Source organism: Myxine glutinosa, chromosome 1 (genome assembly GCF_964187855.1).
Source record: "Myxine glutinosa chromosome 1, kmMyxGlut1.1, whole genome shotgun sequence".
Classification (NCBI taxonomy): Eukaryota; Metazoa; Chordata; class Myxini; order Myxiniformes; family Myxinidae; genus Myxine; species Myxine glutinosa.
The window spans coordinates 174,081,996-174,095,145 of record NC_136261.1 but is presented as its reverse complement, the minus strand read 5'-3'; the positions used below and the strand labels follow the sequence as shown (position 1 = coordinate 174,095,145).

The following is a 13,150-nucleotide window of genomic DNA, read 5'->3' as shown; positions in this document are numbered from 1 at the left end:
GAGTTGAGATTTGGCTGTTGTTACACAAGGTGTTATACTCACTATTATTATTATTATTACTAGCAGATAACACGTTTCCATCAGGCTGTTGTACAGAAATTTGTTCCTAATAGAATGTGGAGTTTTTATGGAGTTTGCTCGGAATGTCCTTTGACTGCATAAGTCACAAACTGACTGCATAAGGTTTCTCGGTGAAGTAAATTGACAGAAAGGAAATTATACATTGGATGAAATTGACTGAATAGTTTGTGGTTATATATATATATATATATATATATATATATATATATATATATATATATATATATATATATATTGCTTCTGTTAGGTATGTGAACCAGTGACTCTGAGCCTATACACCACCCATGTGCACCACATAAATGCACATAACTCTAAATTGCGTGAATATTGATATTTGTAGATCTCTGCATGCACTGTCCGGATACAAGAGCTCTTAAATGAGGTATCATTCAGCGTTATACGTGCTGTGTTTACGACGTTTACCTCGTTCAGACACAATCGCGCAACTTGCATTTATATAGATATAGATTAGCATTCAATAACCTTTCAAAATAGTCCCAAAGCGATATCATGGGGTTAAACCCAGAAAAAATATGTCAAAATGGATATTTCATTCCTGCGGGATTCACCAAATGAGCCAATTGTGTGGATCAGAAACGGTCTGCTCCATAAATGTAAGAACGGTGAAAGTTTCAGGTGTTTGTATTCAAAATGATTTAAAGTGTGAAGCTCATGTGGAGAATCTTGAAAAACATGCTTATAGTAAATTCCATGTGTTGCGTCTATTGAGACGTCATGGTTTACCGCCTCGAGACTAGCTCACTATTTTTAAAGTAATATTTCCTTTCTTACCGACCAAATGTGCAACACCTATCGACAGTGGAACACTCAAAATCATTTGAAGAACAGTGAATGCATGGTTCACATTCTTGGTTCACCTTACTTGCTTCACATTTTAAATGAGAAGTGGATTTGGTGTTGTCAGAATTGCGCCCACTCAAAGTAACACGATGTTAGCATGTGTGTACGGACATTTTTTTATACTTATGTTATAGTGTAATCCTCATTACCCTCGCCAGAGAAAAGGGTATTGCATTTGGGTCCATTTGTTTGTTTGTCTGTCTTTGTCCGCACAGAACGTGAGTATGTTTTTCCCTGCAACCGTTGGTCCGATTGCCAATAAATCTTCACCACAGGAGCGCTTTCTCCTGCAGAATTTTTTAAAATGATAATCATGACATCATGTGTCATGTGGTATGGGTGCCATCTTGGAAAAACTGAAAAATTTTGCACCTCTATATCTCTGAAACTGCTTCATGGAAAAAAATTTAACGCCTCATTGTCAAGTACTCCCCATGGTGTCATTGGTGTCACGTCCCCAACATATATGCATGATGATGTCATTGGTGCCTTCATTATGATGTCATAATTAGACAAGTAGAACGCTTGATCCAATCAGTTTGAAATTTCTTGAGCATGATCCACACAAAAATGATATGGGACAATTAAATTGATGATGTCATTGGTCACGTGTTTTGGCAGCCATATTGGATTGAACATCAATCTACAGTCAAAAACCACACAAACAGCAGCTAATAAACACCCCACAAAATACACCACACAAATACGTCCTGACGAGGGTCTGCAATCTCTGATTGCTTTTTCTTGTTCTTTCTTTTTTTTCTTTCTTTTCTCCATTATTCAGTTCTTATTAAACTATTTTATCCCTTTGTTTTGTTTAACTTTATATATTGTTGATTCATTTTTTGATATCCTTATATTGTTTAGGGATCATTAATTGTTGTTTAATTATTTAATTCCAATATAAATATAATATTGAACCCAAATTGTTCTTCATTGCAAAATTATTCATTATGATCATATATATATATATATATATATATTGTTGCGGATCTCAACGTCGGCCCTTTTTCCCTTACCAAAGGGGGATTAATCCCCTTGTCTATGACTGACCGACGTGAGTCCTGAAGCTGCCCAGCTCCCTCCGGAGAGGCAGGTGAGCGACCTCGTTCGAGATCGTGGACAAGATGTTATTTGCCGAGCGGATGGCAGCCCGCGGCTCGAACCGTTAACAGAACTAGACCCGATTCTTAGTCGTTGGCCAAATCGTGCCACAGGTATTCAATGAGGGAAAAGACAAGGACGAACGGATGTGAAGGAAAGAAGGCAAGGTAGGAAGAACAGGATTTATTACTAACTATTATGTACACAATCAAAGAAACCAAGGAAGAAGGAAAAATACGAAAAGAAAGACAGAAGGAGGAGAAGACACAGTGCAAATATTAGCTTACCTATACAAGCTTACTTATACCCCAGGACAAGACACACAAAACAGACGACAATCAGACTTACACAAATGGGGAATGAAGGCAGGAACGAATGGCTGGAAGGGGAGGAAGGTTCAGCTGGAGCTTGCCCCCGCACGGGACGTCGGGCTCGACCTCGATGGCCACCGATGCCACAGCAATCTGGTTTCCGCGAAGCAGCGGGTCGAAGCTGCGTGTCACAGGGGGGTTGGACTACGGTGGTCTCAAAGCTGCGGTTGGTTCAGCTGCGGTGGACGGCTCACTCATCTCTCTTCTGGTGGACTGCGGTGGGAGGCTCCGGGCGACGGGTTATATAGCGCCACACCCTGGAACGCTCGCGAAACTGCCCGATCGTTCTCTCTCCGCCCTCTCAAGCCAAACCCCTTATCCTTGGTTGGTTGATCGGGGCTGGTTCACTCCTCCCTCTGATGACGAGGTGGAGACACGCCTTTCTTCTCCGAGCTGACCGCGTGCGTAATGGAGGACTGGTGTAGTTGGTAATGCGGTTGGCAATGCGGTCGGCAATGGAGGTTTTGGGCAATTGAAAGGGGATCTATCTTATTTGATTCGGTGCAATGCAGAGTCAACTAATGGGGAAACAGAGCCTTAAACTACATAGAATAAGAAATAACGATAGAAAGGTTCTATGGTGGCCTACGTGCTTGTATATGGACTAGCTACGGTGCACTAATTTCAATTAACAGCCAATTAAAGGGGAAATGTACATAGGAAATTTAAATACTAAATTTACAAAGTGAAGGTTCTAAAAACCATAACAATATATATATATAAATAAATAAATAAATAAATATATATATATATATATATATATATATATATATGTATATATATATATATGTATGTATATATATATATGTATATATATATATATATATATATATATATATATATATATATATATATATATATATATATATATATATATATATATATATATATATATACATACATATATATATATACATATATATATATATATATATATATATATTTATTTATTTATTTATTTATTTATTTATTATATATATACTAGGATATATATATACTAGGACGTGCCCGTACGTGGGTGCCCGTTCCTTGCCAAAAAAAAAATAAAAAATGTCTTCGCCCATGCATGCATGGGCGTGCCCGTAAGTGCGTGATGTGACCGTACAATGAATGTATCGTCCCGACGCCGCAGCTCGGATGGCGCTGCAGTTAATCGGGCCTGTATCGGCAGAGTTATTATAAACGTGTACTACAATCGATCGTACCTTACAGCGTCTGCTCGCCACGTTCAGCATCAGTACGTCGTCACTATGACTATCCGTAAGTCCGGAAGTGACGTCCTCATTTGACTGTCCGGAAGGTCGCATATCGCAGTTACGATGAATCGCAAATTAGTTTTAATTAGTTTTAAAACATAGTTTAACGCCAACATAGTTTGCCAACGTGAAATAAATGAATACGCTCTCAAATGTGCCGTCCGAGGCAGAGTCTGTTCGCCACGTTCGGCACACGTGATAGCTCGCTGCTCTCTGATTGGTTGAATCGTTTTTTGGACATAGCTCGGTAACTACTTCTCCGATTAATATGAAACCTTGAAAAGGCACATCCTCAGGTCCCCAGCAATATATCTGGCAAGTTTAAAGTATATCGGACCCGTGGTTGTCGAGAAACAGCGGTCACAGACAAACACACAGACACACAGACATACACACACACACACACACAGAGATTACTGGAATTATAGATAGATATATATATATATATACTAGCTTGGCTCGGCTCGCTACGCTCGCCTCACCATGCGTCGTTACAGACCAATCATAATACAAACAATTATTTTGCACAAATTTATTTGTAGTGCTTGTGATACTCCATTTTATAAGCAATTTAGGTTGAAAAAATAGTTAAAAAATTAAAAAAGACAACCCTCAGCATATACATACAGGAGGGGTAAGTGCAGACCTGAAGTTTGGGACGATTACTCCTCACCACGACGTAATTCAAAACACCTCACCACCAAGTAATTCAAAGCACCTCACCACCACGTAATTCAAAACACCTCACCACAACGTAATTCAAAACACCTCACCACCACGTAATTCAAAACACCTCACCACCACATAATTCAAAACACCTCACCACTACTTAATTCAAAACTCCTCACCACCACATAATTCAAAACACCTCACTACCACGTAATTCAAAACACCTGACCACCACGTAATTCAAAACACCTCACCACCATCTAATTCAAAACACCTCACCACCACATAATTCAAAACACCTCAGCACCACATGATTCAAAACACCTTACCACCACGTAATTCAAAACACCTCACCACCACATAATTCAAAAAACCTCACCACCACTTCATTCAAAACACCTCACCACCACATAATTCAAAACACCTCACCTTCAAGTAATTCAAAACACCTCACCACCACATAATTCAAAAAACCTCACCACCACTTCATTCAAAACACCTCACCACCACATAATTCAAAACACCTCACCATCAAGTAATTCAAAACACCTAACCGCCACGTAATTCAAAACACCTGACCACCACGTAATTCAAAACACACCACCACCACGTTATTAAAAACACTTCACAACCATGGAAACAAAAGTTTGAGGGAGTAAGTAGTTCAGTGACAACACAGATATTGCCCAGATATGCAGGTATTTTGATAGATGACTGTACCTGAGTTGCTGTTTTGTCATGGTTTACACCAATCATAATACAAACAATTATTTTGCACAAATGTATTTGTTATATACGTGATATTACATTTTATAAACAATTGAAGTTGAAGATATAAGTGGGAAAAAATTTTTTTCCAAAAACATTATTTTAAAAAAAAACATTTTTTCAACAATTTTCAAAACGAAATACCCTAAGGACATACACACGGGAGAGGTAGGTGCATACCAGAAGTTTTGTAGTATTTCACAAAAGTTTGAGGGAGTAGTTCAGTGACAACACAACACAACACAGGACAGATACTGCACAGATATATATATATATATATATATATATATATATATATATATATATATATATATATATATATATATATATATATATATATATATATATATATATATATATATATATATATATATATATATAAATATATAAAACATAACACTCAACGCCTCTGAGGAAGAAAACTAGTTTGTTCTTGAAACGTCAGGCTATTAATAAAGAATTTAAAATTATTTTACTGCTCAGTGTGCTGTGCTTTACAATATGAATCCTGAGCTGCAAATCTTTCAACATGTACGTGTGTGTATATATATATATATAATTTTTTAAATAATGATCCATTTTTTCTGTTTAATTCTCTCTCGTGATATAATTCACAAGAAATTTGACATGCTGTTGCGGTACATGGAATTGAATAAACCATTTTATTATTATTTTTAAAAAATAGACATGCTGGAAGGTGTAGAGACATCAGTTGTTAACATTTTCATCACTGAATATCAACCTTAAAATGAAAATCTGAGCTCTAAAATAATTTGTGCACATTTGTTGTTTTATTTTTGGAAAATTGTGCAGTCCACCGAAATCATATTCAAACATTACATGTAATTATTCAGTTCACACAATTATACACATCATTCACAAAATTACTCACTCATATAGTTCTCCCGTCCTTCCTCATATTGAGGTTTTTACCTCCGCTCCCTTTTAAGATTTCTGCAGGTCCTTCACCTTCAGCCATCTTCCCCTGCATCCATACCTCCGGCACCTTGTCCACCTCACATTGCTTGCCTAGTTGATGCTACAACACTGGTGTCCCCATCAGTTCCTGCTGCATGTAACAAGCAGCAGTTGAAGCCACATTGCACTGCTTCATCTTGCACCATCACTCCTCCCCCTTCCTCTTCCACCTCACACTTTATTTACCATATGTTCAATTCCACATATCGCAACAGCATGCCAAATGTATCTGCTGGACCATAATCCTATATTTATCTTCATTGATATCCTCTCCAGCATGTTGAAAGGCCTGTCCCACACACTGGAGATGGAGACTCACAACATTCCTAATACCCTTTGCCTTGTACCTTGTACCTCACTGTACCTCACTGTACCTGTACCTCACTGTCCTTGTACCTCACTTTCCCCTTTTAATACCTTGGAATATCTCTGGCTGGATCTTCCACTCTCCAATGACCTCTTGTTTGTCTGTCCTGCATCATTCCCCAAATGACATCGACACCTCTATGAGGCCTCTCTGTGGACAGGGATTTACCTCCTACATACTCTTACTTGTTTCCTGTTCCTCGACGTTTGCGGTAATTTCAACTGCTTCCATGTGGTGTGGCATGGTGTGGGCCTTATTACCTCCAAACATAGCAGAGCAGCCAAATTGTGAAGCAGCAGCTCTGAACCAATTAGTCAGTTTTCCAATGCAGATCTCACTGACAGGTTCACTCTCCTAACGAGATCGAGCAATGCCAAGCTTTATGTCGTGTACCTCATCGACTCCGTTTAGCTCATCAGATCATGTTCTGGTGAAATTGTCCATTCATTGACCGTCTTCCTTGAGTGCCATGTCTATCAGCCCAACAAGGTGGACTGGCATAGTCTACTCTACAGTCTACACTCGATCTCTCTCATAGAGTGGTCTTCCATTAACTTAGCTACAGGTATTGACATCATCACCTATAACTCCATGCATGAGGGCCTCTCTCTCTCTCTCTCTCTTAGCAGACTTCAAGGCCTACCTTTCTCCATCTCTTTCTTATCAGATCATTAATTTGGCTTCTATGCTCGATACAACACACGAGACATACTCCTAATGCTAACTCAGCAATCATTCCTTTTATAATTTTATTTTCCCTTTTTTAACTCTCAACCTCAATTGTTCAGAGTCATCTCGATTTACAATCTCCTGATCATTGAGAACCGTATTGCACCAGGCTCTGGTCATTCAACTACAGGCCAATGGAATCTAGAGTCCTTTCCTTGGCTGTTTGCTGGATTTGCTTCATGCTCGAAAGCAATGTGGACACCAAGATGCAATCATATTGTTACGGTCCGCGGATTAGATGTTATTTTACCGAGCGGAGGTATAACCGCGGCCGAACAGTTGTTCCCCGACTAAACCCGATTCACCCAAACGTTGGCCGTATCGCGCCACAGATACTCAATCTGGAAAACTCTAAAGCGACCGAATGCAAAGAGGAAGAAGAAGACGTACAGAAGAGTAACGGGGTTTATTATGTACACGTAAGCAAAAAGGAGCAGTCACGATTATGTACAGGGACATGAGACGCAGGTGACATAGTGCAAATTATTAACTTATCTAACAGGCTTACTTAATACCCAGGACAGAACAAACGAAGACACAGACTCACGCGGGGAATGATGATAGGAATTGGCTGGAAGGAGAGGAAAGTCCACTGGGTCCGGCAGCACGATTCGCACGTTCTGCAGCCGCCGTTCCTTCGCGGCCCTGCTTCGAACTGCCGTTCAGGCCCCTAAGCGGCTGGCGAGCGTTGCTGCTGCTGCTGCTGTAGACGTTGCCGCTGGCGCGCAAGGTGACGAATATCAGGCTTTGTGCTTCCCTGGATGATCTGCTTTTGGAACCTCACAACTCAGCCCTGCTCTGACGACCCAGCTCTTTCCTTTCCACCTCACCACGCAGCTCAGCTAAGCCTTTCAGCTCCTCTCTTGGACTCATCTCCTCTTGGGGAACGCCCCGCGGTGGGTTATATAGGCCCCGCCCCTCAACCTTTGCGAACCTCCCCCAAACGCTCTTCCTCCGCCCTCTCAAACCAAACCCCTCGTGCTCGGTTGGTTGTTCGGGGCTGGCTCACTCCTCCCCTCTATGACGAGGTGGAGACACGCCCTTCTCCTCCGACCCTGCCTCGTGGTCAATGGCGGCAATTGGAGGGGATGTAATTGGCAATGGCAATTGAGGCCTGGCAATGACGAAAGGGGAAATGGAGGTTTTGGGAATGGGAATGAAGGGAATCTACTCTTATTTCACTCGGTGCAATGGAGTGTCATCTTAATGGAAGACAAGGCCTTACCCTAAGACACATAATAAGATATAAGCTACTGAACAAGGGTTTTATCGTGTCCTGCAATGTGGTGTTTATGGAATAACTACCGAGACGCCCTTTGACCTTTACACTACGGAGGTATTTACAAGGATCATGACATTTACAAAGGGTGATCTTTACAACAATTTACACTACAACAACAACAAAAAAAAAAAACCATTCTCATATCCGCAACAATATCTTCGATATCGTTGGAGTCTCATGTCGAAGTCAGTGGCCTGGGTCTTATCCTGTTTCTGGTTCACATTAATGATCTTTGGGCATTTTCTTTTCTGCAAAATCAAGGTCCATTGAAGGGTAAGTTCACAGAGGGGAAATGGCAACACCAACTGGAGCAGTGGGGCAACCAGCAGAGGAATGGATGAACAGAAAATAAGGAAGCAGAAACAAAGCAACAAAACTGAACGATGCCCACAATATCACACAACCCGAACAAGAACACACAAACCCAGCACAAAACACCTGTGCAGGCACAGGATGAGACAGAAAATGTAAGAGAGGAACAAATTAACAGCAACAATTAATTTAAAATGTTAAACAAGACAATTTCAGAACAAGCATCCTCCGCTTTAGAACGCCTTTCCGAGCGAGCAGAGAAGTTGATGTTTGATGTGAAGGAACCCAGAACGGGAATTCCTTTATTTTTATTTTTTATAAACTCTGTATCACTTTTCAGATATCTCTAGTCTGAGCCGGAAGTCCCTTTGACCGGTTATTAATTATAGGTTGCACCTGCATTCTTGTCCATCGAACTGAAGAATGATAGAAATGGGTCAATCACCAGGAATATATCACTCATTGTCTGGAGTCCAACACATTTGCTCTATCTCTACATGAATGCTATATGGCTAACTCTACAAGAGGTAGAGCGTTTGGAGCTTATTGGACAAAAATCTGCCATGATGTTTCCTGATTCGATCATGTGTACGGCCTCCCAGGCAAGGAGGCAAAGTCATTCGGTGCTGTGATGGTTAGAGCGTCCAATCTGAGTCTGGAGAAGACGGCTGTTTGAACCTCGGCCGAGTCATACCAAAGACTTTTTTAAAATGGTACTTGCTGTTTCCTTGCTTGACGCTCACCATTTAAGGTTGGCAACCATTGCATGTGCTTGATGCCCCCACTCCCCCTTTTGGGCTCCTTCTTGCTATTTTGTCCCCCTCTTTCAGCAGGAATCTGATGTGCAGGGTCTGATTTTTCTCTGCTGCAGACTGGTTGGTGGCCTAACAGTTTTCTATACCACATCATATCTAGTCTGAACCCAACTTCCCTCCCAGCCATTTATCCCTTGCAAGAAATACAAAGTTGCATTTACTCGGCTATCAACCCACAGCACACCTTGTAATGCTGATTGCACACCTCCACTCTTTTGTACACCTCTTTGCCTATCTGCTGAATTGCCTTTGTGTCTCCCTCATCATGTTATTCCCTCAATTCCTCAAAATGACATCCTTCCTCATTAATTTGTGAAATTCCTGATATGTTTTTATCCTCTGTACTGAATATTGTCTCCAAACCACCTGTACTCTTTTCCCACATTTACCATGCGGTGTCATATTTTTCTGTCTGCCCACATGTCCTTTGTCTATTCAACCTCCACTGCTCCCATGTCCATTCCATATGTCCATACTTCTTTCTTATGCTGCCTTGACCCAGGGCCAGGAAGTAAAGTAAATAACTTTTTGTTCCAAGGAAAGTTGAGAGTTAGGACAGTAATAATCATGGCAGTGGTCTTTCAATCAGAGTAGTTGATGCATGAAATAGTCTCCCTATAGTCCTCAAGAAAAGTAGTGGCAGCAGAAATAGTAAATAAGTTTGAATTGGAATTAGATGGGTACCTAAAAGCATTGGAGATGGAGAAGTACAGGGATATTTGGCAGGACTTGTAGGTAGCTTGTGTGTGAATGTGTGATGGTTTCTGTGGTTGGTGCAGTGCAGGCATAGTGGGCCAAATGACCTCCTTCTCCGCCAAAGTTCATTGTGCATCCCTGTGCATATAACTCCAACTTTTGCTTGAAAATGAGGAGGTTGAGCTGTTGACAGTTTTCTGTCATTCATTACCTCCGCCACCCATGGTGGATGGAGGTTATGTTTTTTGCCGTTGTCTGTCTGTTTGTTTGTCTGTGAACAAGATATCTCAAAAAGTTGTGGACGGATTTGTACGAAACGTGGTGGAGAGGTTGTGTATGTGACAAGGACGACTTAATTAAATTTTGGTGAAGATTCGAATCCGGATCCGGATCAGATAATTTTAAAGTGATTCTTCAACATTGAGAGATCGGAAGAAAAGCGATATACAACATGATATTTCAAAAAGTTATGGACGAGTTATGACTAAACTTGGGGAATGAGTTGACTAGGTGACAAGAACAAGCCGATTAGATTTTGGTTCAGGTCTGAATCCAGATCCGGCCTATCAGTGGATACAAAACAAACTGTTCAGCCTGGCGGAGGTTTGCGCTCTACCAAGTGACGTTATAGCACATATTGCAACGTTTCCCATTCCTTGCAACAATAATATGCAGGTCAATGTGAGAAATTTGTTGGACATGAGAATATTTTGGCTTGTGTTAAGATTGATCTTAGCTTCTTAATATATTGATATGAATCTGTCACCCTTGTGATTAATGAACACATGCAAGTGTGTGAAGATATGATTACCACGGTCAAAAAATGATCATCGCCTTTCGTATCATAATAACCTTCTCGATGTACTTTGTTAGGCATATTTATGTGCTATTTCATTTTTACCATTATTGTCTTGTTTTATGTCATTCATTATTCCCTCCCTATCCCCTAAAATCTGGTTATATGATCTTCCAGTCACAACACCCAGGCAACGACATGGGATGATCCACGGAAGAGGTTGATTCATCGCTCTGGACCCAATAATCTCACATCCTACTCCTCCATCTGTCTTGGTGAGTACTGTGGTTTTGGTGGTGACACTGTCACATCCATAAATAGTGACACTGCAAAAAGGTAATGCAGGTAGCCTAATAAGACATTTTAATAATGTAGCCCCAGCTCACTTGCTCAAAATTTTACACAAGTTGTTCTTTCCCCACTTCCCATGACTTGAGGTTACTTTTATAGCACTGGACGATATTTCACCTTGGGTAGCATCATTACATTTTTGGGCTTATCTCATTCCAATTTCATTCCAAGTTGAACAACCTGTTTTTCAACGGTTTTAAAACGAGATTCTAATGATATTGAAGGCCTAGGTTTCCACTGCGTCAAGCTGAACAAGATGTGAGGCAGGGGAGCCAGCCCCGAGGGAAGAGCAGTACTCTTGTCATGCTTCAGATGAAAGCCTTGTAGGTGGATGGGAGTTCAGGTGTGTAAGGAAGGGCTTTGTACAATGCAGGCTGCCCAGTCAGAGTTCCACAAATTATTAGATTTCCACTTTTTCCCTTTAAATTGCTCGATTCAAAATTGACTAATACAGTTCCTCAACACCCCCAAACCTCGCCACCCCCTTTTTTTCCTCCCACTCCTGTGACACCATGATGAAGGGCTTTTTGGGCATGCTTTTGCATGAATCACTAATTAAACACATTTTCTTTTGAAGGTTTAAAATAAATAATTAAATAAAGAATCATATATATATATATATATATAGATATATATATACAGTATATATATATTGTTGCGGGTCGCGGACAAGATGTTATTTTGACCGAGCGGTTGGTATGACCGCGACCGAACAGTTATTCCCCGACTAGAACCCGATTCCACCCAAACTTTGGCCGTATCGCACCGCAGCTGCCCAATCTGGAAAACTCTAAAACGACCGAATGCAAAGAGGAAAAGGAATAAGACGAGAAGACGTACAGAAGAGTAATTGGATTTATTATTTACACATATAAGTAGGAAGCAAAAAGAAAGCAGTCACGTTTATTTACAACACATAAGACGCAGGTGACACAGTGCAATCTTTAGCTTATACAGACTTAATTACCTACCCAGGACAGAACAAACGAAGACGACTCACACGGGGAATGATGACAGGATTTGGCTGGAAGGAGAGGAAAGTCCACTGGGTCCGGCAGCACGATCCGCACGTTGGGCAGCCGCCGTTCCTTCGCGGCCCTGCTCCGAACTGCCGTCCAGGTCCCTAAGCGGTTGGCGAGCGTTGCTGCTGCTGCTGCTGTAGACGCTGCCGCTCGCGAGCAAGGTGACGAATAGCAGGCTTGGTGCTTCCTTGAATGATCTCTGCTTGTTGGACCTCACAACTCAGCTCTTTCTTGGACCCTCTCTCTTCTCAGCTCATCTGCCTTGGACCTCCTCTCGTCTCAACGGCTTGGGCTCCCTCTCGTCTGCCTGTAAAAGCTCATCTGCCTTGGACATGCCCTGCCTGCGGGTTATATAGGCCCCGCCCCTCAACCTTCGCGAACCTCCTCGATGTTTCTCTCCACACCCTCTCCAAGTCCAACCCCTTGTTCGTGGTTGGTTGAGTGGGGCTGACTCACTCCTCCCCTCTATGACGAGGTGGGGACCCGCCTTTCTTCCCCAACCCTGCCTCGTGGTCAATGGCGGATGAAGGGAAAACCGCCCAACATGCAGTTGGCAATGCGAATTGCAATTGACGAAAAGGGGGGAATGGAAGTGTTGGGAGTGGGAATGAAGGGAATCTATCTCTTTTCACTGGTGCAATGGAGTATTTCAATTAATGGGAGACACAGCCTTACCCTAAAACACATAATAA

At 41.4% G+C, this 13,150-nt stretch overlaps 1 protein-coding gene across 2 annotated transcripts in view; it reads left to right on the top strand.

Annotated features, from left to right (window-relative positions):
• The window catches only part of LOC137431340 (transcriptional coactivator YAP1), a 56,576-nt gene that overhangs the window by 2,917 nt on the left and 40,509 nt on the right, over positions 1-13,150 (top strand). For both annotated transcript variants that reach the window (XM_068122580.2, XM_068122572.2), the window contains exon 2: positions 11,263-11,360. In XM_068122580.2, the coding sequence (XP_067978681.2) occupies positions 11,263-11,360 (98 nt within the window). The remainder of the gene's footprint in view (positions 1-11,262; positions 11,361-13,150) is intronic.